Raw genomic sequence first — 26,369 nt, 5'->3', positions numbered from 1 at the left:
TTTTTTCCATTCGCACCGTTTGACAATTATTCTTATTCTTTTTTTTTTTTCTTGTTAAAAAAAAGAAAAGAAGTCAAATTAAAAATATTCTCATTTTTTTTTTATATCATATTATGAAAAATAATCGAGTATAAACATTTTTTCTTTCTTCCTGAAACCACATATTCTCTTCAATTCATCAAGTACCAGAACATCTAATTATTAACAGTTTCAAAGTGTATTTAATGAAATCACAATTATTAATGATGCAATCAAGCATTTAATAAAATTATTATTTGACCTTTAAAATTCTGCTCTTATTTTCAAACAACCATCTTTTTAAACAAAAAAAAAACTCACTATCAAATGAGATAAATTTCACAATTTTGTTTAAAATCTCACTTTAATTTGCAAAATTGCAGAGCATCTAATACTCTTTTAATCAGAACTCTAATTTGGGACTTCCCATCTTTTCATCCATCATTCTGAAAGGCCGGCATGATTATATAGTCAAAAGCAACTTCGTCACTTTCACGTACTCATCAAACATCCAGTTGGCAGCCCTTTCGAGGGTTCTGAGATGCCAAACGACTCATCGGTAAGAGCTCTTAGAAGTCACCATGCATGTTGTTTAAGGTTAGGTAACAAGAACAAAAGGATTGACAAGTTATCCTTCGAAAACATCACGTCCTAAGAGTATCTCTAATGAAAGGAGTCAAAATAGCTCTCGAAAAATTACAATTTTTTATTTTAGTTACTTATTTTTTTTATACAAACTCCAATTTTTTTTTTCTTCTACCCTCTATTTTTTAAAACGCTATTTTTAATCTTTTTTTTTTGTTATTTCCTTTTCTTGCTCTTCGTTATCTCTCCTTCTTCTCTCTGGTTTCTCTATCTCGCCAACGCCACCAAATCCCACTCCCTTCTATTCTCTCTCTCTGTCTCTCTCCTAATACCCTCTATTGGTATATTGAATCTACTCCACTGCTATCCATTTTAGACATTGCAGCCAATGCTTGTACCCAAGCTTGCAGGTGTGTTAAATAGCACTTATAATCTCCGGTGGAGAGAGTAATAGGCCAAGAAAAATTCATATTATCTTAGCAGAAGTTGCTACAGTAAAAGTTTACTGTAACAAATTGGATGATAACCTTTTATTTTTTGGGGCATGTGGCCATCTCCAGCAGACTAGTTACTTTAACCAAAAGAATCAAATTTGACTATTTTGAACATTTTTTCTCCTCCAACAGATTAGCCACTATAACTTTTTCTCTTCAACATTGAACAGTGAATAGCCAACACTGGCTATTCACTGTTCACCTGTTTATGAATTTTTTATTAATATTTTCTCTCCTCTCTCTCTCTCTCTCCCTCTCCCTCTCTATCATTTAATAAAAGAAAATGATTAAAAAACAATATTTTAATGAAATGAAGAGTAGAATAAAGAGTATTGTTGGAGTGTTTTTAACTGTTGGAGTAGTTAAAGTAAATATTTGTAATTTTTGAGTAGCTACTTTAACTTTAACTGCTGGAGATGACCTTAGAGAGGTAAAGTAGCTCATAATAGCCAAATGTATTTATAATGAGCTATATAAAAGCTCTGTTAGAGATGCCCTAACGGTCCTAGTAGGTTTGCACAAACAAGCGGCTTTTGTTAAAAAGGTCGAGCATTAAGAAATTATATCATAAAAACTTCAAAATTCAGCTAAAGATGGATTAACGGAAGAATTACGGACACCACTTTGGATCTAATTAAAAACATAATCTTTGAAATAATTCTCCCAAAATCTTTGTTTCTTATATGAAACAATATTTCTCTTAAGCCAGAAAGTATTAACAAATAAATGACAGCCACATTGAAACACTCTTTGTAGCATGTTTATAAGAACCTATCACTTTAAAAGTGCACCGCTGAAAAGGTAAATGCTCCCTCCATCGGTGAATCTGAATCGTGGCAATATTTAGTAGCTCTTTTATTTGGAAAAAAAAAAAAAAAAAAAATAAATAAATAAATAATTGAATTAGAAAAAATTCCGTTGCCGGGAATCGAACCCGGGTCTCCTGGGTGAAAGCCAGATATCCTAACCGCTGGACGACAACGGATCCTTGGAGCAACTTCTCTAAAATATTTTAGTAAGCGTAAGTCTGGGCGATGACTTAATCACCCAAAGACCTTGGAAGGTCAAACAAATCTTTGGGTCCCCAAATAAAAGTGAACTCGACCAGACGAACAAGGCCCAATCACAAGTCTTCCATAGAAATTAGAAAGGAGAATGGGAGGAGTCTAAAGTCTTAAGGAAATGCTTCCTTTTCTTTGTCTTTTATGTTTTTTCTAAGGTGCCTCGCTCAGCTAATTCGGCCATTCATCGAGTTGCTTTCAAAGCAACAAAAGAGGTGGTATAATTCTCTTATAAAGTTTTTTTTATTCATATCAATGGTGATATGGAAGCTTGAGTTATTCCGAACAGGTGAGCCTTGCACCTTAAACTATTCGGAACACCTCTGGGAGCGGCCCAGACTTCTCTCTCATTCTCTCATTTTTTTGACCAAATTCCTTGAAATTTAAGCAAACAATTTCAGGGAATGCTCATCTGTTCCTTGGAGTTGTGAGCGTAGTGGAAATTATACATGCTTACAATCCTAATCTAAACACCAGCTCAACTGCAGATATAGTTATATCCCTAACCTTAACTTGGAAACCATTTCAATGCCTCCCAAGCACTAATTAAGCTAGAAGAATTGCAAGGAATTGCATGGTGTATTATGTAAAAGATATATCAATACTCTTTACAATTATCTTTTCCATTTTCGAATAAAATTGTTGAAACTTGAAAGAGATCATGAAACTATGAAGGTGAAGTCAAGAAAGTTCCCCCAAAAAAAAAGGTACAAATTTTTTATTCAATTTAATTTATAAAAATGACATGTGAGAAGCACATGCTTTTTAAATAAAATTTATTCCAACTTTGTCCCTACTATTAAAAAAGACTGTACTTTTCCTCCAAACTATGTTGGAGGAATTTCTTTAAACCCAGTCTAAAAAAGTGTTGTGTCTCACATACTTTTTTTAATAAAATTTCCTTCAAATTAAGATCCAGTGCAATACCGCTAAGGAGGTATGTGAGTGCATAAGTGGGCCTCACCTACTGGGGCTGCCCAGACACCTGCCCGAATAGGTGGGACTCCCCCATACACTTGCATACCTTTGCCATATTGCAGTACAATAAGTCAAGGGTATTGCACCATATCTTTATCAATTGCAGTGCAATAAGCCAAAGGTATTTCTGCAAATGAGCCAAAGGTATTGCACCAGATCTTTATCAATTTCCTGCAACTCAGTTAATATATATATATATATATATATATATATATATATATGCGCTTTTCACATGTTTAAAAAACATATGACAATTTTTTTTAAAATTCATCTAACTCAATTCGGAGGAAAAATTAAGCTTATCTCCACCCTAACATTATTTATCGAACCAAGAATAAATGCGAATGAAGAGAGATAGAGAGACAGTTGGCTACACCAATATGTATACACCAAAACTAAAGTAAGAAGTAAGAATCCTCTACAATTCAAGAGATAATCAAGAAAAGGCACACACTTATTATTTCTTTAATCGCTAGTAACTGGTAGCATTAATCTGGCTTAAAAATTAATTTCTTCTTTGACATCTAATGGGATTACGCTGCCTTTCAGGTACTCCCACCAGGATAAATGCAAGCATTGTAACCTACAATCAAAGAGAGAAGAAAAATTAAGAACAAATAACATTTCAGAAAAGTAGCAAATGACAAAGCAAGCTAGAATTGTCTGCTTTAGAGACTCGGCCATGGTTATAGGTTTTGAGGCGTATAGTTTTAAAGGAACGCCCATTAAAATGAGGATTTCTATTCATACACCGCCCAAATTTCATAGAAACATGAAATTTGGGTGGTCTAAAAGAGGGGGTTATGGGACTTACTTGTCCATTCGAACGAGGATATATGTGAAATTTGGACAGCCTAATAATAATGGCTCTAAATGAAGCTTAAGCTGATAGGAAGAAGTAAATTTAATCATTTAATCAAAACTTTAACAATCTCACTCACTTGTGAACTATAACTCTTTTTTCACTTGTGGGCTATAACTCTCTTTTAATAAGTGAGACCTAACACGTGAAATATTTTATTGAAATATGAGGTAAATGAAAGAGACATGGTTCGAACTCACGACATTTGATGTGTGGGCAAAAACTCCATTTTAATAGTTGAGACCCAACATGTGGAATATTTAACTCAAATGGAGAGTGAATTGTGGAGTCAAGATTCAAACTTATGACCTATGGTTATGATAACCTGTTAAGTTACCACTTGTTCTAAACAATTAAATTGATAGGAAGAGAAAATTGATAGGAAGAGATGAATTTAATCATTTAATCATTGTTTGGTGGCTGTATATGACTCAGTCGACTGCTTGTGTCTCCACTCTCACACAATTATCTTTAACGTCCACTTCGAGAGTTAAAAATCACATGATTCAGCCCCCAAACAATGACACAAGATGCATGCATACCGACCACGATATAACTTCTCTTAATATTGTTCATGTTTATGTTTCATAGAAAAATGAAGGTGAGCAAGCTTACTAGGATTTATGGATGTGAGGGTTGCGGTTTGAGAGAAATCACAGTCCCCTGGTTTCTTTGCAGAGGTTTGGAAATAGAGATTCATGGCATAGGCAGCATGTGATAACACAGTGTTTGGTTCAAAGCAGGCGCCTCCTGGTTGGATCGGGCCGCAATCAATGCCTTGGCCACAAGCATAGTCAAGATCTGCTTGCAATTGAGCATCAGAAACGCTAGCCTTAGGAACACACCAGCCTGCTGCAGTCGGTTTGGGAGATGGGTTGGCAGGAGTAGTGGATGGAGTCTGATGAGGATAGACAAAAATAAAAAGCAATGTTATGACACGAAATAATGTTGGAATAGAAACATTGTGCATGATTTAATTAAATAAAGAGCAAGCATTAGCTAAGAGCTATATATGTGAATTGCCAATAGTCTTTTAAGTAAATGATTAAACCAATCAGGGATAGTCCATGACTTTCCACAATTTTCCCTATCAAAAAGTCATGCTCTCTTACTTCTTTTTCGGTCTGTCATCACTTATCTCAAAAGATTAAATTGATAGGAAATAGTAAATTTAATAATTTAATTAATATTCTAAAACTCTCCCTCATATGTGAGCTTAAATTCTTCCTCAATAAGCGAAGTCTAACATCTGAAATATTTAATTGAATTGAGAGGTGAATGATGGAGACAAGGTTTAAAAGATATTTGCTCTTATACTATGTTAAATTGCTACTTAACCCAAAAGCTTAACTTGATAGAAAATGATAAATGTAATCATTTAATAATATTCTAACAGTCACAAGGAACTCTTGCTGCATTTTTTGTCTTTTTTTTTTTTTTGGGGGGGGGGGGGGGGGGGGGGGAGAGAGAAGCATGTCTTTCTCATTAGCTATCAGTTACTATTATATGAAGCAACTCCTACTGCATTGTTTTGTTGTGTGTCTATATATTTGCTGTCAGAGGCTTCTTCAAAAGCATTTGCCACAAAAAACATCAATATGCCTTTAAAAACGATGCATATATATGATTTAATCCACTCACCTGGCTAGTCTTTGAAAGACCAACATCATAAGTCATGCTAAGGTCAGGCTTGAAAAGCCCAAATGCACGTTCAGAGGCTGGTCCAGATTTCAAATTCTCATCATACAAGGCAAAGATATATGTATCCACGGATTTTCCAGGCATTAGAGGTGTCCCAACCATTGATCTAAGGTGTGCAATCAAATTCCCATTATAGGCCCTTGCATTCTCAATACTAGGACCAACTTCATTGTTGTCCCCATCGTACGGCCAGCCCGTCTCAGCAATCATAATCTCAACATCTTTAAATCCCATTCCATTCAAGGCAGATCGTACAGCATCTACCTGCACATTGTCAAATTATATTAATCTATAGGCTTTCAGGACTAAGGACTGAAGTATTTGAAACTCAATGACCTCACAATTAGTTCACCAATAATCAATACAAATATATATGGTAATAATATCCTTATAAGATTAGTGGTTCATATATTAGAGATTCTAATACAGTTTATCTACAAAAAAGAAAAAAAAAAAAGAGTAAAATGTTTGGGGGATTACAACTTTTAGTACAACTCCTTACAAATTCACATGTCAGTTTACATTTTATTGAAATGAATGACACACGATCTGTTTTATGGCAATTCATATTTTAGTAATAAACATAATAAGTACCACATAAACTATCACGTCAATTTATATAAGTAATAAATGTTATGTGCAATGTCAAGTATCCGCTCACATTTTATAAAATATTATGTGGACTACTATGAGTGGACTTTAAGGGCACGCAATATATATTAACATTGCATTGATGTACTACTATGTACAGGGTTGGAATTGGGACACTAGCATTATTTTGCTGGACACGAATAGGAGGGCGACACTTGGCTGTCCCAAGTAAAAACATGGAGTCTTTAAAGCCATCAAGATTGAAAACTTTTTTCCCATTGTCCATTCTTCAACACCCAATAGTAATTGAAATATTGGAAGGACTTAGACTTATCCATGCATTATTGCGATGGCCAGCCTGTCACCAAGCACAAAGGCCAAAAGGGGTCACATCAGGTGCTCCACAACGCTCCCATAATTTCATGAAAAACAGAAGGGGGGCATCATAAGGATGACAAAAATCTTCAAAAATACGTCTTGTGCCTCAAAAGTGTAATTAAGTGATGCACACACAAATTTCCATATTAGCAAGGGATTGGGTTGACTGCAATTGCAGATTGCATCATGAGGCCCAGATAGAATTCACTGCAGTGCAATCTGAACAAATAATATCAGTCTTATCAGAGATCCCGGTTCATGAGCAAGAGAGCATATGATTGAAGTAATCCGAGAATGCTAAAAAGGAAGTCCAACACTTATGAAAGAAAAATTGGTTCCCAAGTATAGGATGGTGAATCGGTGATTATATGGACCCACTTTAACAATAATAATAATAATAATAAAGTAAAACATGTGAAGTATGAGGTGTGTGTGACTCAGAAATTGAAACGATTGTAGGGAAAAACAAAACAGGAACGACTCCAGAGGAACAAATACTGCTTAAAGTCCAACGTCAGTGTCGTCGCCAAACAACGGATAAAAACACCAATCTATGTCCCAAAGTGGCGTTGTCAACCTTTGTTTATTTCTATTATAAGATAAGATATTGGGCCTGAGACTCGGCCCATTAAAACTCACCTGAGCGTCAAACATGTTCATGTACTTGATTCCGTTTCCCGAGTCGACACGGCCGGAGTTGGGCTGGAACAGGCAAAACGCGAGCGTTTCGGGCCTGGGATCGCTCTGGTACGCGAAGAAAGGATAGGGGTTGACGGTGAAGGGCGAGCCATTGTCCTTCTGGAACTCCAACAAGCCTCGGAGCGGGTCCTGGAACACCGGATTGAACGACCCGGAGGAGGGCGGGTCGGACTGGCTCAACACGGCCATGGAGTGGACCGTGGAGACCCGGACCTTGCCTCCGAGGGAGGCCGAATTGAGGGCATTTTGGACATTCCGCATGGCCGGAAGGAGCTGAGAGATCAAGCCCTGATCCATGGTCATCATGACCTCGTTGCCGACGGTGATGAGCGTGATGTTGCTGGCGGGGTAGTAGGGGACCACGTTCGAGTTCACCCATGCAGTCGCCGAGTTCGGGTCGGAGGCCAGCGCCGGAATCTCGCTGTTGGCAGCACCGACGACGATTCCGATGCCGGTGCCAGCGAGGGCCTTGATGATAGCACCGTCGGTGCCGTAGAGCCGGACTTTTCCAATAGTCGTGGACTTGAGGAGGTTCGCGGTCGCCGCCGGGGGTGGAAGGTTGTCGGCGATTTGGCCATAGTTCACACCGATGAAAGATTGAGGTTCTGCAACACAAACAGAGAGAATTAGACCGTATGAACAATTATATTCAACTCTGTCCCATCACCCATGCCTTAGAAGAACCCACTGAGTTGGGTTCCCATTTTCCCAGCTACCATTCTTTGCACTTCACAGGAATTCAAAATCTTCGAATTCCCAGGGAAAGTAGAAATTACCGGAATTCAGAGACCAAAAAAGAGAAGCTAAATTGAATGATAACGAACCTGCAAAGTTAAAAGCGGAGATGAGGAGGGAGAGAAAGAGAAACAGTGAAAGCGTTGCCATGGTCGCGCACTTAGTTTCTAGCGGTGTCTGAAAGAGATGCAAGAAAGAAAGTATGACAAAAAGATTCAAGGCAGAGAGTGAGAGCGATATGGGAATGGAGGGTGGATGAGTACATATATACAGCCGTAGGAACAAAAGGGTGTGTTTGTATGAGACTCTCTGTTTTTGCTCGGTGAAAGTTCCCAATTACATTAGCTGGAGAGGACTCGTGGAGTGGGACCTTCTTGTGTTTTATTTTGTTTTAACGTTTTCGGCAGAAAAAGGGTAGGGGTGAAACGGGAAATCAAGTACTGTCTGCCATTCTCCTTACGTTTTTTGCATGCTTAAAACTGGAATTTCCTATAAAACTATCACGTGCAGATGAATTTTTAATAAAATTATTCAAAAAAAAAATTAATAATTTTGAGTGGCTGTTAAAGCAAGTTGCACCATTTGAATGTCGTTCATTTCTATCTGCTTCGTTATTCATGTCACTGGTCACAAGGATAAAGACTGTTTAGTGTTTATTCTATTAAATTGTACAAGATTGAAACTCAAACCTTTGTTTTAATATATAAGAAATAATAAGTTTAATTATCTAAATAATATTCTTTAAAAAAAAAATAATAAACTTTAAAGTTTAATGAATCTAATAAAACGAGAACTTTTCTTACATCTTGAGAGAGAGAGAGTCTCGTTTTCTTCGCCTAGAGAGAGAGAAAGTTTCGGAGAGTTGTTTTCGCCGGGGGAGGGAGGCCTTCCCTCCCTCCTCCCAGGGGTGCTTCTCCCTCTAGTTCCTTTGTGAGCTAGAGTGATTTTTGTGTCCCTTGGCTTGTCTCAGTGAGAGTTTTGTTCCTCCCGGCTAGTTCCCGGTGGAGGTTGTTGTTCTCCTAGCTGCTGTGGCTATGGAGTTTGTTTATTTGTTCTTTGGTAGTTGTTTTTCTTCGTCTTCTTCTTGGTTTTGACAGTTACAGTTCGTTTAAGTCGTCCAAGGAAGTAATCTTTGTTCGTGTGTTATCCAGCTTTCTTTGGTGTTAAATCTACTTGGTTTCGCTGGAGTTCTTGTAACACGACTCTCCCCGTGTTGTTTGCCTTTAGTCTCTGTTCCCGTCGCTTCATCCTCCGGCGGTGTCGTACATGGTGTTGCTTGCGCGTGTGGGCCACGCGCCACTTTTCCGGCCGTCTGGATGGTTCTTCGGGAAGAGATGTTTTCTGGTTGCAGCAGGGGAGGCCTAGGTGCGGCGCGTTTGGCTTTCATACGATGATCAGGGAGGATCTTCCGTTTGCCGACTTTGCGTTTTGTCTCTATTTTTCTGTATATTCTTACTTCTTTTCACAGCTTACTTCTATAATGGGTTAAAATTTACTTGGGCATTTTGGTGGCATTGTTAGCTAGACCAGACCCTCTCATTTTAGGTGGATTGTTCTTTATTGTTTAGAGAGGGTCATATGTTTATTCTTGTATTTTTAGCTTGTTACATTAGTAGCTGCTTTAAGCCAGGTTTGTTCCTAACTTTGTGTTTAGGGATTCTTCATCTTTACTCACTACCTTGGACCTTTGGACTTATGTCATAGATTAGGAACAGTGTATTTGCCTTCGGGCGTTTATGCAATGATTGAATGTTTTCATTAAAAAAAAAAAAAAAAAAATCTAATAAAACATATAATCAATTTCATAAATCCGTACCCAACCAATTACTTCATGGAGAAGGAATGAACAAGTAGTTTTTATTATTTTATTATTTTATTATTTTATTTTCTATCAACAAGGAGTTAAGGCTTGGGTCGTTGGGTCTCACCCTATCATATATAATAAATAAATGGCTCCAAGTTTTTAATGACCTCTGCGTACATGTAATAAAAGTCTTAGTCGCTGTGATCAGAAGTTTGATGGAAATTGCTTTAAAAGGTTTAATCAATGACTTCTTTCCTTTTACCTCGTTCGAGGGGCAATGACTTACCAACTACTGGTAAACACCAAGAGAATATTCAAATATTTTTTAAGAAAATTATATTTATTCCCTTCAAGTTATCATTCAATTTTTAATCATTCTATTAAATTTTATCTAAAAAAAACAAAAAGTATATTAACACGATGGTTATTTTAAGAACTACTACACTTTGACATATCAACTAATAAAGTTTATTAAACTTTATTTTATCACAAAAGACATCTTAAAAGAAAAAATTTGATCAAAATTTATAAAATTCACAATTCAAACTTACTTTAATAATGTAAGACTCTTAACATCAACAGTTTGAGATATTTATCAAATATTAACATGGAATATAACATTTTTAGAATGAAAGATACATCAAGTGAACTTAAATTACTGTCACTTGTGAAGCATATGATGCATTTTCTGTTCAAGACAAAAGAAAATGAAAGCACGGAATAATTTGAAGGGATCGATCAATTATCACTATTTTAATATCAATAATTTTGTTTTTTTTTTTTTTTTTTTTTTTAGTGCATAGATCCAATTGTCGACACGATCGATAGGATGCACGGCCAATCCGGCCACAGACTTTTTAGAATTTCCGTACGAAGAAGACGACAGAAGTCACTTCCTCCACGTGGCTGCGTGTATATCACTAATATTTGGGTCTGGGAGGGAGCAATAAAGGCGAGTTCCTTTTAAGGTGGGATCTATGCCACTCCGCACTGCCTACGGGAGGGAGGTGGGAACTGAAGACTTGCAAATTCTACGTTGCAAGCTTTCCAAAAGAATAAAGGCTGAAAGAATTATTTTAAAAAAAGAGTGGAAGTGAAAAAAATAAAAATAAAAATCCTAAATTATTAAAAAAAAAAGAGCGATAAGAATGAGACCTTTGAATTTCTCAAAAGGAAAAAAGATGAGAACGAGGTTCACTTTCTTGAAACATTTGAGTCAGCAGTACTTGTGAAAGCGTGGATAAATTAAATATTAAATATAGTATTTCCAGAAATGAATTGGAATAAAGAAATAATCAGTAAATGCAATAAGTATTCCGACCTTAAAAAACAAAGAAAAATGATAGACTAGACTTTTTCAAACCAAAACAAATTATCAAACATATCAAAAAATTTCACCTTCCAATTGTTTATTCAGACTTACACTTGAAAGAAAAAGATTTCACCTTCCTCAAATTTTGATTTACTCTTGAACTAGCCTCTTATGTCAAAGTCGACTACTAATCCGATAGTGAGGCACTGAAATAAATTGGGCAGCCCCCACAGAGACACTAGGTGCAGGGCATCTGCCCAGAGCCCGAACTGCAGGGCCCACATGCCCTCTATGTAGACTATCCACATTCCATGCACTTCGAACCAATTACAAGAATCCTTCCGAGACATTATTGATGAAATGCAAGATAGGAACTTTTTTCCGTCAAATCATTTGAGGAATCAGGATGTTTTCAAATTATTTGTCTAAATTTAAAAGAATTTGGACAAATGATTATGAAAGATCACTTATAAAACTCACATGACCGGATAAGTGCTTGGTTGCCTAATTTTTATTTGGATAAGGTCCCATAAGTGATTTCTTACAATCACTTGCCCGAATTTTCTTATATTCTGACAAATAGTTTGGAAGAATCCTAATCCCATTAGAACACCCTAACAATAAATTACTCTCAAGATCTCAAATAAGAAGGCAAAAACAAACCTCATTTTCATGATAACTAAACTAGTATTCTTACATCCAAATCCACAGTTTTGATTGTTCTTTGATGAATAGCCAAAACATTCTAAGACGAGTAATGTTAGATTCTATATTTTTATCTTACAATTGTCCAGCAATGTTGACGTAGCACTCCAAATCAACCATTGAATTTTTTTTAGTAAACAATAACTAATTCGAGGGTTAGTTGAAAGTGTCATGTCAATCTTGTTGGATGAATGTTTGATAGAATTATAATATCTAGCATTTCTCTTCTAGAAGAGCAATATAGGTTAACAAGTAAAGAAATTTTGACAAAAGCAAAAACGTTACAATAAGTTCTCGTTACAGCACAAAGGCAGGTTCAAAAACCTAAGAAGAAGACACTCATCCAGAAACAAACTTTACAAAAGAATCAAGAAGAAATTTCCGGTGATTTGATAAACCAACACAATAAACAGCAGCATAACAAACAGACCATGATCACTACAAAACAGACAAAAGAAGGAAGAATTGAATATTAAGTAGGAATCCTCTTCGCATCTTAAAAACATAAATAAGTATGTTATACAATATTATTGTTGGCTGTGACACATTCCCAGTGACATACTGAGTAATGACAATCTCACTGTCCATTTTCTAGTCGCCACAGCACCAGATCAAACATTATAATCAATTCATTACAGATGATTCCTAATGGACTTACGTATTTCAAAAGCAGAAAAGATTCACAGCTCATATTCTTAGTTATGGGTCACGCATACATGTGTTATCTCACTTGTCACATAGAAATCCTTAGTATTACATATAGCAGATAGTTTAACCTGTAATTTGACGGGGAAACAACATGCCTAAGAAAAATTCAAAAGGGACTAGAAATTTTGAAACAAAATGCCATTCGGCAATTTCGGCCAACTAACAAAGTATACTCCACAGTCATACCCAAATCTCCACAATACACATTTGACCAACTAACACTATTTTGGACATTCTGCATGGCTGGAAGGAGCTGAGAGATCAAGCCCTGATTCATGGTCATCATGACCTCGTTGCCGACAGTGATGAGTGTGATGTTGCTGGCGAGTAGTAGGGGACCACGTTTGAGTTCACCCATGTAGTCGCCGAGTTTGGGTCGGAGGCCAGCGCCGGAATCTTGCTGTTGGCAGCACCGATGACGATTCCGATGCCGGTGCCAGCGAGGTCCTTGATTATAGCACCGTCGGTGCCGTAGAGCCGAACCTTTCCAATAGTCGTGGACTTGAGGAGGTTCGCGGTCGCCGCCGGGGGTGGAAGGTTGTTGGCAATTTGGCCATAGTTCACATCGATGAAAGATTGAGGTTCTGCAACACAAACAGAGAGAATTAGACCGAATGAACAATTCAACTCTGTCCCATCACCCATGCCTTACAAGAACCCAACTGAGTTGGGTTCCCATTTTCCCAGCTACCATTCTTTGCACTTCACAGGAATTCAAAATCTTCAAATTCCCAGGGAAAGTGGAAATTACAGGAATTCAGAGACCAAAAAAGAGAAGCTAAATTGAATGATAACGAACCTGCAAAGTTAAAAGCGGAGATGAGGAGGGAGAGAAAGAGAAACAGTGAAAGCGTTTTTTTTTTTTGCATGCTCAACTCTGTTAGCAAGTTGCACCATTTGAATGTCGTTCATTTTTATCTGCTTCGTTATCCATGTCACTGGTCACAATAATAAAGATTGTTTAGCGTTTATTCGGTTAAATTGTACAAGATTCAAACTCAAACCTTTGTTTTAACATATAAGAAATAATAAATTTAATTATTTAATTAATATTCTTAAAAAAAAAAACTAATAAACTTTAAAGTTTAATGAATCTAATAAAACATATAATCAATTTCATAAATACGTATCCAACCAATTACTTCATGGAGAAGGTATGAACAAGTAGTTTTTATTTTTTTTATTATTTTATTTTCTAGCAACAAGGAGTTAAGGCTTGGGTCGTTGGGTCTCACTCTATCATATATAATAAATAAGTCTGTTTGGATACCGAAAAGAAACCTGATTCTTTGCGGGTTTTTTCAAAACCCAGCAACCCGCAATTAACCCGAGTAAATGCTCGAATTCTTGAATTTTTCAGACATGAATCTCGAATTCCAATGCCCATTATTGCCTCAACAAAACCGAACGCAACTTTAGGACATAGTGGACCCACACGTACAGGCTAATATGCCGCAGGTTGGTCTTCGGTGTAATTGATAAACACCATCCTTGTAAATATGCCACATTAATAGCCATTGGATGAAATGCCTTGTAGATTAGATCTCATCTGTGCCGTCAACTCGCTATGTACCGATACTTGCGCGCCCACACCCGATCTCTCCTGCTTTCTCTCTTGGAATAAGGTTTGAATTAAAAAAAAATTAAAAAAATTAAAAGTTGTCAGACGTGTGAAGGTAGCAAATTGGACTGGGTGTAAAATATTTACACCGTGTTTCTAGGTTTGGGTGATTACTAGCCCTTGGATTCGTATAAGGGAGCGCCATATATCATTTGAAACGTCTATTTTTTAGGTACTCCGTCCGAGTGCACACACCCTATAACTCCCCATTTCAACGGTATACATGTATGCATGTCTCTTTAGCTTTTTCCACACCCGATGCATCATATGGCATTATGGCTTTGATGTTCACGATAGGCCACATTTTTTTACTAACTTCCCAACCGTTAGATCAATCTTGAATTTCCATAGCCCATTCATACTGTTTTCCGGAATACCCGTGCATTACACCCAAACCTGATCCATTCATAACGTCTTGCCAAAAATAATTTCCCTCATTTTACTCCTACACTGTGCGATGACGACTCTCCTCAACAAGCCATTGCCAGGTAGCAGCTTGTCAGGGTGCTTTTCAGGCATCCATCACCTCTTTACGGTCGTTGTCCTCACAAAGCGCAATATTCCGCATATCTTCCCCATCAGATCTTGAACAAGAGTTTGATCGGTATGTATTTTTTTAAAATTTTTTCCTTCAATGGCTTTTATTTCTTATTACTGACCTCAACCTACCGTTTTCGGGGAAGCGTGTTTTGAGTATCATGAGGCTGACTTGAGGCCTCGCACAGTGCCATGCATTGCCTATAACTTTGAGCATTGGAAAGGCAGAATCCATCCATGACATCGGAGAATGCTCTTCAATCACCTTCTTCATCCAATGGTTCCAACTCCTCGTGGTACCCAGTTCCTCCGGTGAAGGTAGTCCACGTGGTCGGTCCAAGAACACGATCTTGGAGAGTTAGTTTTATAAATTTGAGATTAGTATGTTGTTCCTTTTTATTATTATTATTATTATTATTATTATTAGTTGTTTGTAATGTTGCCCAAGAACACTGCCAATGAGTTTTAATGGACTGTTATTGGGTTTTTATTATCATGGTCTATTTAATTCCTAAACAATTATTTCCGTTTGAATGTTTTTCCTTTCTGTAATTTCCGTTTGAATGTTCTATTGAATGGTATTCTTTCCATCTTCGCTGAGAGTAAAATACCACGTGTCATTAGTATGTAGCAGATAATAAACCGGCATAGTTATTATAATTTAAAATAGAAACAATATTTATTTCGGATCATATTAGAGACATGCTTTTATAAATATACTTTTTTCAATTTTATTATATTATGAAAAAAAATGCACTTTACCCAGATGAAGATTAATTTTCATTAATTTTATTAGTTTGCCAGAATAATTTTTTGCCACTAGTTATATTTATAGGTCAAAACTGATCAAACAAATGGAATATATATACTATAATTTGTCCAATTCAAACATATTTATGTACTGGTATATTATTTGTCCAATTTTGCGCTTTCAAATAAGCATCTCATACATGCAATTTTAAAATGCAGTTTTGTACGTTTTCAAATCAATGGCTTTAGGCAAATGCAATTTCCTAGCTAAGTGTTTTTTTTTTTTAATATTTTAATATTGAACTCATGTGTCACAATGCAGGACTAATTGAATTTACATGGTGTACAGCCTTATCTAACGAGAAGCGGGAAGCACAATTTATTACGAGCGATTAGTTCTAATCATATTCGAAAGGTATTACGCACAACCTTTTTCTTTATCTGTTTTATATAAATGTCTTTTCACTTATAAGTAGTTGTGAGTTGTTCAAAGTAAAAAACTCATCTGGTTTTCTATTAAATGTGGAAAATATATCATGTATAATGTATACTATTAAATGTAGAATGACTTCTTCTAATTTTTATTAATTAATAGAGTAAGCGAGAATTACAAGTTATTAATAAAAAAAGAAAAAAAAATGCATTTTCCACATATGCATTTTTAGTAATAAGTAGCTAAACTTAAGGATAAAGTGTAAATTTCTATTTTAATTAAAATACTGTTTTTTTCCCTATTTTAATTAAAATACAAATTTCAGTTATATGTTAAAGACATGTGTCTTTAATATGATTTCTTTTATTAGGATTCCATTATGATTTTTTTCTTTTCTTTTCTATTTCTTTTATTGTTTTAATACGTTTATGTTAGTTTAAATGTTTTTTAAATATATAAAATTAAGGGTAACTTTGTCATTTGTGGGGACATTTTTTGGTAGTTTAAGGGAGAAGATTGATACAATTTGTAGTTTGGGAGACATAGAAAACGGGGTGTTAGTTCGAGATGGTTATGTAAAAATATGTAAACTTTTTTGTTGGTTTTGGTTGAAGTTTTTTCTGTAAGCTATTACTATACTTTTATAATAGCCTACTTTTCCTTACCATACTAGAGAAAACGAGACTCAATGTCAAGCGAAAAATCAGAGAAGTGGCCAAAAGAAGATGAGGACCTTTTGGTCCAACTTTTAGTCAAATGTGTGCACAACGGTTCCATCATCCGAGGGACCGTGAACCCTGCATTGTGGGTGGAGCTAACCAATGCTTTGAATCCGAGGGCGAGTAAAGTCTGGACTCCTAACCAGCTATCATTGAAGTATGGAAGGTTGCGAAAAGAGCACAAAGACTTTTCTGGTCTGTTAAATCATGAAACTGGCTTTGGCTAGGATCCAATATTAAACACAGTTTGTGGGACCTCGACCCAATGGGAACATGTGAAGATGGTATGCTCTATTCCAAACTAGTTTGGTATGATCACTCTTACATATTATTTTGGGAGTAATAATTTATAATAATTTCTCCGGTTTTCCGTAGGTGGATCCGAAAATTTCACGCTTCAAATCAAGAAGGTGCTGTAGCTATAAGGAACTTGGGATCATATTCGATCGGTCCACAGCAACTGGCATTCTCCGCCGGTCCTCCGCATAGTCCCCACTTGACACCGATGAGGAAGCACATCTTATGCACCGTATGCAGACAGAAGGCATACAAGTGTACGATGGTGGGGTAGGTCATAGAGGTCAATTCGAAGGTTATCCGTCACCCACATTTGTTGACCTTGGCAGTTCGCATGATGAGGAGACTGGTGGACCTTCGTTTGTTAGAGGTCAACGTAGTGGGAAAGAGCCAATGGTGGATGATACAAGGGGTAGGGGAAATGCCCTGCCATATAGTATCGGATTGGGCGTCAGCATGGGATCTTCAGGAAAAGGATCCTCAGGTTAAAAATCCTCCAGGGAACCAAAAGCCACGGCAAAAAGCTTCGAAGCAGGCTATGTACGATGAGGTGAGGGAGTTGGCGAAGGCAAGAAGAGAATCCTTACAGCAGCAGACTCAGCAGGACTTAAGTTCGACGCAACAGATAAGCACTGGCAAATCCGCATCTCGAATAAACCAGGCAATCACTGTGCTTAATGAGTTGCAGGCTGAAATTACACTTGATACTTACGTGGTTGCATAAATTGCCCTACTAGATGAAAAACTTCAAAACTTGTTTCTCCTTTGAAACAAAGAACACAAATTGCTTTGGCTATCAAAGGTCAAGCCCTTGGACTGACAATCTGGGTTAATTGATGGAATGTGTTATTTTATGTTAGTTTAATGTATTTTAGATATTAGCTATGAGACAAGTTTAATTTGTGCAATGTGGTTTACTACGTGCATATGTGACAATAATTAAGTGTTGAAAGTGTGTTGGATGGTATTATTCACCAAATTATTTTAAACTGTATTGAACTAAGACTCTATTAGTAGGATGGATGGATCTAACCTCCCTTTCGTACCCGCGTATGAAGATAGAGACGAGGAACTTGATGACGAGATTTTCTTTTTAGTGAGTACGATTGACTCATCAGACGACGATGAAAACACCAAAATGCCGCAACGCAACTTGCCATTACGAGTGGCCATGTACATAACATACATGCTGAACGATCACCCAGTGCCGTGTTTTCAAATGTTTCGTATGGAGCCACCGGGTTTTATACCTTTGTGTTTTGAGTTGAGGGAGTGCCAGTTCATAGAAAGTACAAGGAACCTTGATGTTGAGGAAAGTGTTGCTATATTTCTTTTGCTTACTGGGCATTGCCAATGGCAGCGGATCGTTGCAGATCACTTTCAGCACTCCATGGAGACAATAAACCGGCATTATAATAAGGTGTTGAGAGTAGTGGGCCATCTAGCCAAGGTCTACATCAAAGTGAGACACAGAACTGGGGTGCACCCACATGTAAGCGGTAATCCTAAATAGTATCCTTGGTTCAAGGTGAGTGTTGTTCATTTATAACACATCGGCCCTATCAATGCCACTGTTGAAAAATTGTAAAACAATGTACGTTTTTAAGTTTATTTTTGTTTGAAAATTATTACAGGATTGTATTGGTGCAATCGACGGCACACACATAAAGGCACAAATCTCAGCAGAGCACTAACGCCTCTTTCGTGGCCACAAAAATGAGTGCACACATAACATTATGGCAATATGCGATTTTGATATGTTATTCACGTTTGTGTACGTTGGTTGGGAGGGAACCGCGAACGATGGCCGTTTTTTTAAGGATACTGTTACAACTGACCAAGGCTTTGAATGGCCTACAAATGGTTAGTACGTTGCATACAATTGCATAATTTTCTATCCATCATAGATTTTCATGCTCTTAAATAAACGTTGGGTATTTTATTTATGAAGGGCGTTATTATGTAGTTGATTCTGCGTACCCATGCACCCAAGGTTTCTTGCTTCCTTATAAAGGGGAGAGGTATCATCTCTCCCATTTTCGTAATAGGCCTTTGCCCTGTGGGTACAAAGAATTGTTTAATTTCAGACACTCCTCACTTTGAATGTCAACCTGGCATTATAATGGCATGCTGTACACTGCACAACTTCATCGGGACATGTAATCCAAATGATCAAATATTCAACGGCATTGATGCAGTAGAACCAGGGATGAATGAGTAGCCTTATGCATATGGCAATGATGATGAGGAAGGGCCCTCACATTCAGGACAGTATGACTTCTCATCTGAAGCTGGCGTTGAAATGGTCAATTTTAGAGAAGGCATTGCACACGCAATGTGTGATAATGCACATGGAAACGAAGATGGAGATAATTAAAAAAATGGCAATTATAATGTTGAAGTAAATTAATTTATAATGCTAGTGCATTTTGATATAGTTGAGTTTGTTTTATGGTTGATAAGACTTTTCAATGTAATGTGAAATTGACTAATAAGTATGTTGTTTGTGTGGGTCATTCGAATTACATATTTTATGTCAAATTGTACATGAGAAGTTTGTTGTTTTATGTTGCATTACCAAGTAAATATGAACGTCGAGGTGAATTGTACATGTGGTGCTGGACCCATGATATTCCTCATTTCAAGAACAGAAAGAAACTATATGAGATGCTTTTACAAGTGTCCCCTAGGCAAGGTATGAACTCATAAGCAATCGCAGGTCTCAAATTGAAGCCTCATTTTTATGTCTTTTCATTCTTGACACATTTGTTGTATTTAACAACGGCAGTTTCATTCTGTTTTAATGTGTTATTGTAGAATCATCCCAGAGGTTTTTATTGGAAAGATGAGTTGATGCAAAATTTGCCAGAAGCGGTATATAATGACAACGCTATGGGTTTACGTGCTCAAGGCAACTCGTCAGGCATGCCGTGGACCGTCGGGGGCATTATGCGATGTTGTGGTATTACATGGATTTGTGTCTTGTGTTTCTTAGGGATACTATTTTTGTTGATTGTCATGTTAGCTTAAAGTGATTTGGTTTGTACTGCGGGTGGGATGTGAAACCACTATTTATTATGCATCTCTGGTGCTTCTACCGGACTTAGTTTATTGTATAATATATGTCAGATATTTATAGGGATTGCTACTTGAACTGTTTTATTTTCAGTACCGTTCGTGAACTGTAATGGAGCTATGCATTTGACTGGCTGCCAAGCTTTGTTCGGAATTGACCTGTGGTTTTTTTTTTAGAATTGTTTATGTATGTTTTTTCTTTCTTTATTTTACAATATTGTATTTGTGCATTTGTCTTAGATTTATCTTACCCAAATTAATTTAAGTTAAATGTCATTAATTTCGACTTTTAAATGATACTTTAAGATAATTAATTTATAGTAAAAATAGAAGAAAAAAAGGAATTCTTCTTGGATTTTAGAAAGTAAATTAATTTACTTATATATATATAAAAAAAAAATTAATTTATATTAAAAGGAAAAATACGGTATTTTTTTTAGATTGAAAAAAGCAATTTAATTAAAATTAAAAAGCAAAAATACTATAACCAGGGCATAAATCCTTTTGAGAATGGACCCCTTATCGATCTTTTAGACCAACAGGGAATACAAAATGATTAGGGGCAAAATGGGAAACCAAGAAATGGACAGTGAAGATGAGGACTGGGCCTTCTCGAACTGCTGGGAATCCACGGCTTCTCTTGGTCCGGGCTGCACGTGGATTGCAATTCTATCATTTTTTTTCATTTTTTAATTAATTTTAATTAAGTATGAAATTTTCCTTTTAATTGTCATTTTTTAATTATTATATTTATTTCAATCATAATTCCATACTACGTTTCATAATACCAATCATTATACACAACTTTTCATACCTCAAATTATTTCTAATCATTTCCTACCATTAAAAAACACTACTTTTCAATCTCAAAAATTCAACATCCAAACACAATTTCAAAAAAATCTCTGAACACTATTTGCTTAGAAATTCGTAAAGAGAATAAAAATTCAATTATGATTTCAAAAATTCAATACCCAAACACAACATAAGGCTAATTAAATGACAAGGCTAATTAAACTAGTCAGGCATAGTCCATGACTTTCCACAATTTTCCCTATCAGAAAGTCATGCTCTCTTACTTATTTTTCGGTCTGTCATCACTTGTCTCAAAAGTTTAAGGGGTAATTACTTTTTCCCCCCATGAACTACCAAAAATGCGCGATATCCCCATGAACTACCAACTCGACCAAATAGAGCATTCAACTACCAAAGACAACAATTTCCCCCCCTTCCGTCAGTTAGAGAGGTTAAAAAAAAAGTCAACGGGTCATGAGTCGTTTTACATGGGGGCATGTTGAAAGATGGTGGTAGTTCATGGGGGAAAAGAGGAAGATGGTGGTAGTTCATGGGGGAAAAGAGGAAGAAAATGAGGGTAAAACGGCGTGTGACGGTCACGTGACCCGTTGACCGTTTGTTTTAACCCATTTGACTGACGGAAGGGGTGAAAATGGTTGTTTTTGTTAGTTGAATGCTCTATTTTGGTCGAGTTGGTAGTTCATTGGGGCATCGCTCATTTTTTGGTAGTTCATGGGAAAAAGGTAATTACCCCAAAGTTTAAACTGACAAAAAATTGTAAATTTAATAATTTAATTAATATTCTAAATCTCTCCATTATGTGTGAGCTTAAATTCTCCCTCAATAAGCGAAGCCTAACGTCTGAAATATTTAATTGAATTGAGAGGTGAATGATAGAGACAAGGTTTAAAAGATCTTTGCTCTAATACCATGTTAAATTGCCACTTAATCTAAAAGCTTAACCTGATAAAAAAATGATAAATTTAATCATTTAATTAATATTCTAACGGTCACAAGGAACTCCTGCCGCATTTTTTGTCCTTTTTTTTTTTTGGGGGGGGGGGGGTGGGGGGAGAGAGAAGCATGTCTATCTCATTAGCTATCAGTTACTATTATATGAAGCAACTCCTACTGCATTGTTTTGTTGTGTGTGTCTCTATATTTGCTGTCAGAGGCTTCTTCAAAAGCATTTGCCACAAAAAAAATCAATATGCCTTTAAAAATGATGCATATATATGATTTAATCCACTCACCTGGCAAGTCTTTGAAAGACCAACATCATAAGTCATGCTAAGGTCAGGCTTGAAAAGCCCAAATGCACGTTCAGAGGCTGGTCCAGATTTCAAATTCTCATCATACAAGGCAAAGATATATGCATCCACGGATTTTCCAGGCATTAGAGGTGTCCCAACCATTAATCTAAGGTGTTCAATCAAATTCCCATTATAGGCCCTTGCATTCTCAATACTAGGTCCAACTTCATTGTTGTCCCCATGGTACGGCCAGCCCGTCTCAGCAATCATAATCTCAACATCTTTAAATCCCATTCCATTCAAGGCAAATCGTACAGCATCTACCTGCACATTGTCAAATGATATTAATCTATAGGCTTTCAGGACTAAGGACTGAAGTATTTGAAACTCAATGACCTCACAATTGGTGCACCAATATTCAATACAAATATATATGGTAATAATATCCTTATAAGATTAGTGGTTCATATATTAGAGATTCTAATACAGCTTATCTACAAAAAAAAATTAAAGTAAACAACTTCTTACAAATTCACATGACAGTTTACATTTTATTAAAATAAATGACCTACTATCTCTTTAATGGCAATTCATATTTTAGTAACAAATATAATAAGTACCACATAAACATGTATGGTTCACATTTTAGAAAATATTATTTGGACTGCCGTGAGTGGGCTTTAAGGACCCGCAATATATGTTAACATTGCATTAATGTACTACTATGTATAGGGGTTGGAATTGGGACACTAGCATTATTTTGCTGGACGAATAGGAGGGCGACACTTGGTGGTTCCAAGTAAAAACATTCATTTAGGAGTCTTTAAAGTTTAAAGCCATCAAGTTTGATAACATTTTCCCCACTGTCCATTCTTCAACACCCAATAGACTTATCTTCCATGCATTATTGCGATGGCCAGCCTGTCACGAAGCACAAAGGACAAAAGGGTCACATCAGGTGCACACCAACGCTCCCATAATTTCTTTAAAAACAGAAGGGGGCAACATAAGGATGACAAAAATCTTCAAAAATAAGTTTTGTGCCCAAAAAAGTGTAATTAAGCGATGCACTTGTTCTCCTATAACACTTCCCATATTTTACAGAAAATGGGGCCAATAATAATATACATGCCCACACAAATTGTGCATCATGAGGCCTAGATAGAATTCACTGCAGTGCAATCCGAGAATGCCAAAAAAAGTCCTATACTTACCAAATTTTCTTTCCAAAATTTGGTTCCCAAGTATAGGGTGGTGATTATATGGACCCACTTTAACAATAATAATAATAAAGTAAAACATGTGAAGTATGAGGTGTGTGTGTGACTCATAAATTGAAACGATTGTAGGGAAAAACAAAAGTATGGACCCACTTTAACAATAATAATAATAAAGTAAAACATGTGAAGTATGAGGTGTGTGTGTGACTCATAAATTGAAACGATTGTAGGGAAAAACAAAAGCCCACCCTCATGTGAGGGATTGTTGTACAGTTGTTGTATTGGTGTTGTAAATCTAACATTTTCCAAAAACAAAACAGGAACGACTCCAGAGGGACAAATCCTGCTTAAAGTCCAACGTCAGTGTCGTGGACTCGTCGCCAAACAACGGATAAAAACACCAATCTATGTCCGAAAGTAGCATTGTCAACCTTTGTTTATTTCTATTATAAGATAAGATATTGGGCCTGAGACTCGGCCCATTAAAACGCACCTGAGCGTAACTGTAATGGTTCCTGTAATGATTTGAGCTTTGTTCCGATTTGATGGCATATGAGCTTTGCCTCAATTTGATTGTAATTTTGTTCCCTTTTTTGGAGTGATTATTGAGATTTCCTCTTTTCCCTTAAAAAAAAAAAAAAAACTCACCTGAGCGTCAAACATGTTCATGTACTTGATTCCGTTTCCCGAGTCGACACGGCCGGAGTTGGGCTGGAACAGGCAAAACGCGAGCGTTTCGGGCCTGGGATCGCTCTGGTACGCGAAGAAAGGATAGGGATTGACGGTGAAGGGCGAGCCATTGTCCTTCTGGAACTCCAACAAGCCTCGGAGCGGGTCCTGGAACACCGGATCGAACGACCCGGAGGAGGGTGGGTCGGACTGGCTCAACACGGCCATGGAGTGGACCGTGGAGACCCGGACCTTGCCTCCGAGGGAGGCCGAATTGAGGGCATTTTGGACATTCCGCATGGCTGGAAGGAGCTGAGAGATCAAGCCCTGATCCATGGTCATCATGACCTCGTTGCCGACGGTGATGAGCGTGATGTTGCTGGCGGGGTAGTAGGGGACCACGTTCGAGTTCACCCATGCAGTCGCCGAGTTCGGGTCGGAGGCCAGCGCCGGAATCTCGCTGTTGGCAGCACCGATGACGATTCCGATGCCGGTGCCAGCGAGGGCCTTGATGATAGCACCGTCGCTGCCGTAGAGCCGGACTTTTCCAATAGTCGTGGACTTGAGGAGGTTCGCGGTCGCCGCCAGGGGTGGAAGGTTGTCGGCGTTTTGGCCATAGTTCACACCGATGAAAGATTGAGGTTCTGCAACACAAACAGAGAGAATTAGACCGTATGAACAATTCAACTCTGTCCCACCAACCATGCCTTAGAAGAACCCAACTGAGTTGGGTTCCCATTTTCCCAGCTACCATTCTTTGCACTTCACAGGAATTCAAAATCTTCGAATTCCCAGGGAGAGTAGAAATTACCGGAATTCAGAGCCCAAAAAAGAGAAGCTAAATTGAATGATAACGAACCTGCAAAGTTAAAAGCGGAGATGAGGAGGGAGAGAAAGAGAAACAGTGAAAGTGTTGCCATTGTCGCGAACTTAGTTTCTAGCGGTGTCTGAAAGAGATGCAAGAAAGAAAGTACGACAAAAAGATTTAAGGCAGAGAGTGAAAGCGATAAGGGAATGGAGGGTGGATGAGTACATATAATACAGCCGTAGGAACAAGAGGGCGTGTTTGTATGTGACTCTCTGTTTTTGCTCGGTGAAAGTTCCCAACCACAAAAATACACTTTTCTATTTATTTATTTATTTTTATTTTTTAAAGTAAATTGATTTTTTTATATTAAAATGGAAGAGAGAGGACAGTTAAACGTCCCTCCCTATCAATTCGCTAGCCGGAGAGGACTCGTGGAGTGGGACCTTGTGTTTTATTTTGTTTTAACGTTTTTCGCAGTAAAAGGGAAGGGGTGAAACGGGAAATCAAGTACTGTCTGCCATTCTCCTTACGTTTTTTGCATGCTTAAAACTGGAATTTCCCATAAAACTATCACGTGCAGATGAATTTTTAATATATAAAACTATAAAAACTATAAAATGGATTGGCATTCTTTTGCTATTCCCAAACAAATTTTTATGCTATGGTTAGCTCTCCATAATAGGCTAACTATTGGGGACTGATTGCTTGCTCAGGATTTTAAAGGAGATGTTAATTGTGGTTTCTACAAGGCTGGTATTGAGAGCCGAAACCACCTTTTCTTTTCTTGTGGTTTTAGCTCCCGAGTTTGGATAAATTGTTTATAGCGCTGTGGCTTGCTGAATTGTTATACAAGTTAGAGTGAAGTGATTGATGAAGGATGTAGAACCTGGAAGAGTAAGAGTTTGATGGGGACAATTTGTAGACTTATCTTGAGCACTGTTGTGTATTGGATATGGCGAGCCCGAAATGAGTTAAAAGTTGGTGGATAACCTCTCACTGAAGAGCAGGTTTTGAAGCAAATTTTTTAGGCAGTTCGGTGTAGAGTTTCTGGAAAGGGCAAATTCTCAAAAACTATGGAGAATGTTATTCTTTGTCACAAATGGAACATTGATGATTGTATTTTGAGGGCAGGGCTGTTTTTTTTTTGTGTTTCTAGTTTAGTTCCATGAGTGTAGCGTGGATATTCCTAGAGGTTTTTTTTCTAGTTGTTTTGTTTTCTGTTGTTTGGGTTGTAAGCCTTTTGTTGTACAGTTGATTCTTTTTGTCAATTTATAGTTTTACTCATTCTTTCAAAAATAATAATAATAATAATAATAAAATTATTCAAAAAAATTTAATAATTTTGAGTGGCTGTTAAGCAAGTTGTACCATTTGAATGTTGTTCATTTTTATCTGCTTCGTTATCCATGTCACTGCAGGTCACAAGAATAAAGACTGTTTAGTGTTTATTCTGTTAAATTGTACAAGATTCAAACTCAAACATTTGGTTTAATATATAAGAAATAATAAATTTAATTATCTAAATAATATTCTTAAAAAAATAACTAATAAACTTTAAGTT

At 37.0% G+C, this 26,369-nt stretch overlaps 2 protein-coding genes and 1 non-coding gene across 5 annotated transcripts; all 3 read right to left on the bottom strand.

Annotated features, from left to right (window-relative positions):
* Positions 1 to 2,010: 2,010 nt before the first annotated feature.
* On the bottom strand, positions 2,011 to 2,082 carry TRNAE-UUC (transfer RNA glutamic acid (anticodon UUC)). Its single transcript has one exon. It is a non-coding gene; the product is annotated as a tRNA-Glu (tRNA).
* Positions 2,083 to 3,569: 1,487 nt separating this feature from the next.
* On the bottom strand, positions 3,570 to 8,437 carry LOC133881894 (glucan endo-1,3-beta-glucosidase 7-like). Its single transcript, XM_062320962.1, has 5 exons — positions 8,192 to 8,437; positions 7,308 to 7,972; positions 5,640 to 5,963; positions 4,614 to 4,896; positions 3,570 to 3,719 (listed from the first exon to the last, which is right to left on the bottom strand). Exons 1-5 carry the CDS (start codon positions 8,250 to 8,252, stop codon positions 3,682 to 3,684), a joined length of 1,371 nt encoding a protein of 456 aa, XP_062176946.1. The 5' UTR covers positions 8,253 to 8,437; the 3' UTR covers positions 3,570 to 3,681.
* Positions 8,438 to 12,661: 4,224 nt separating this feature from the next.
* Positions 12,662 to 25,039, bottom strand: LOC133882547 (glucan endo-1,3-beta-glucosidase 7-like). Of its 3 annotated transcripts, XR_009902683.1 has the most exons (5): positions 24,860 to 25,039; positions 23,980 to 24,644; positions 22,112 to 22,435; positions 13,431 to 13,569; positions 12,662 to 13,215 (listed from the first exon to the last, which is right to left on the bottom strand). XR_009902683.1 is itself a non-coding variant. In XM_062321746.1 (4 exons), the coding sequence occupies exons 1-4, from the start codon at positions 24,918 to 24,920 to the stop codon at positions 13,192 to 13,194; spliced, it is 1,074 nt and encodes a 357-aa protein (XP_062177730.1). In that variant the 5' UTR covers positions 24,921 to 25,039; the 3' UTR covers positions 12,662 to 13,191. The 3 variants fall into 3 exon arrangements, 2 of the variants coding, with proteins under 2 accessions (XP_062177730.1, XP_062177729.1); XM_062321746.1 differs by lacking the exon at positions 13,431 to 13,569; XM_062321745.1 differs by lacking the exons at positions 12,662 to 13,215; positions 13,431 to 13,569 and adding an exon at positions 20,396 to 20,713.
* Between the last annotated feature and the right edge of the window lie 1,330 nt (positions 25,040 to 26,369).

This window comes from Alnus glutinosa, chromosome 11, assembly GCF_958979055.1.
Source record: "Alnus glutinosa chromosome 11, dhAlnGlut1.1, whole genome shotgun sequence".
Lineage (NCBI taxonomy): Eukaryota > Viridiplantae > Streptophyta > Magnoliopsida > Fagales > Betulaceae > Alnus > Alnus glutinosa.
Note: the sequence above shows the minus strand (reverse complement) of the source record. Positions and strands in the feature narration are given on the sequence as shown.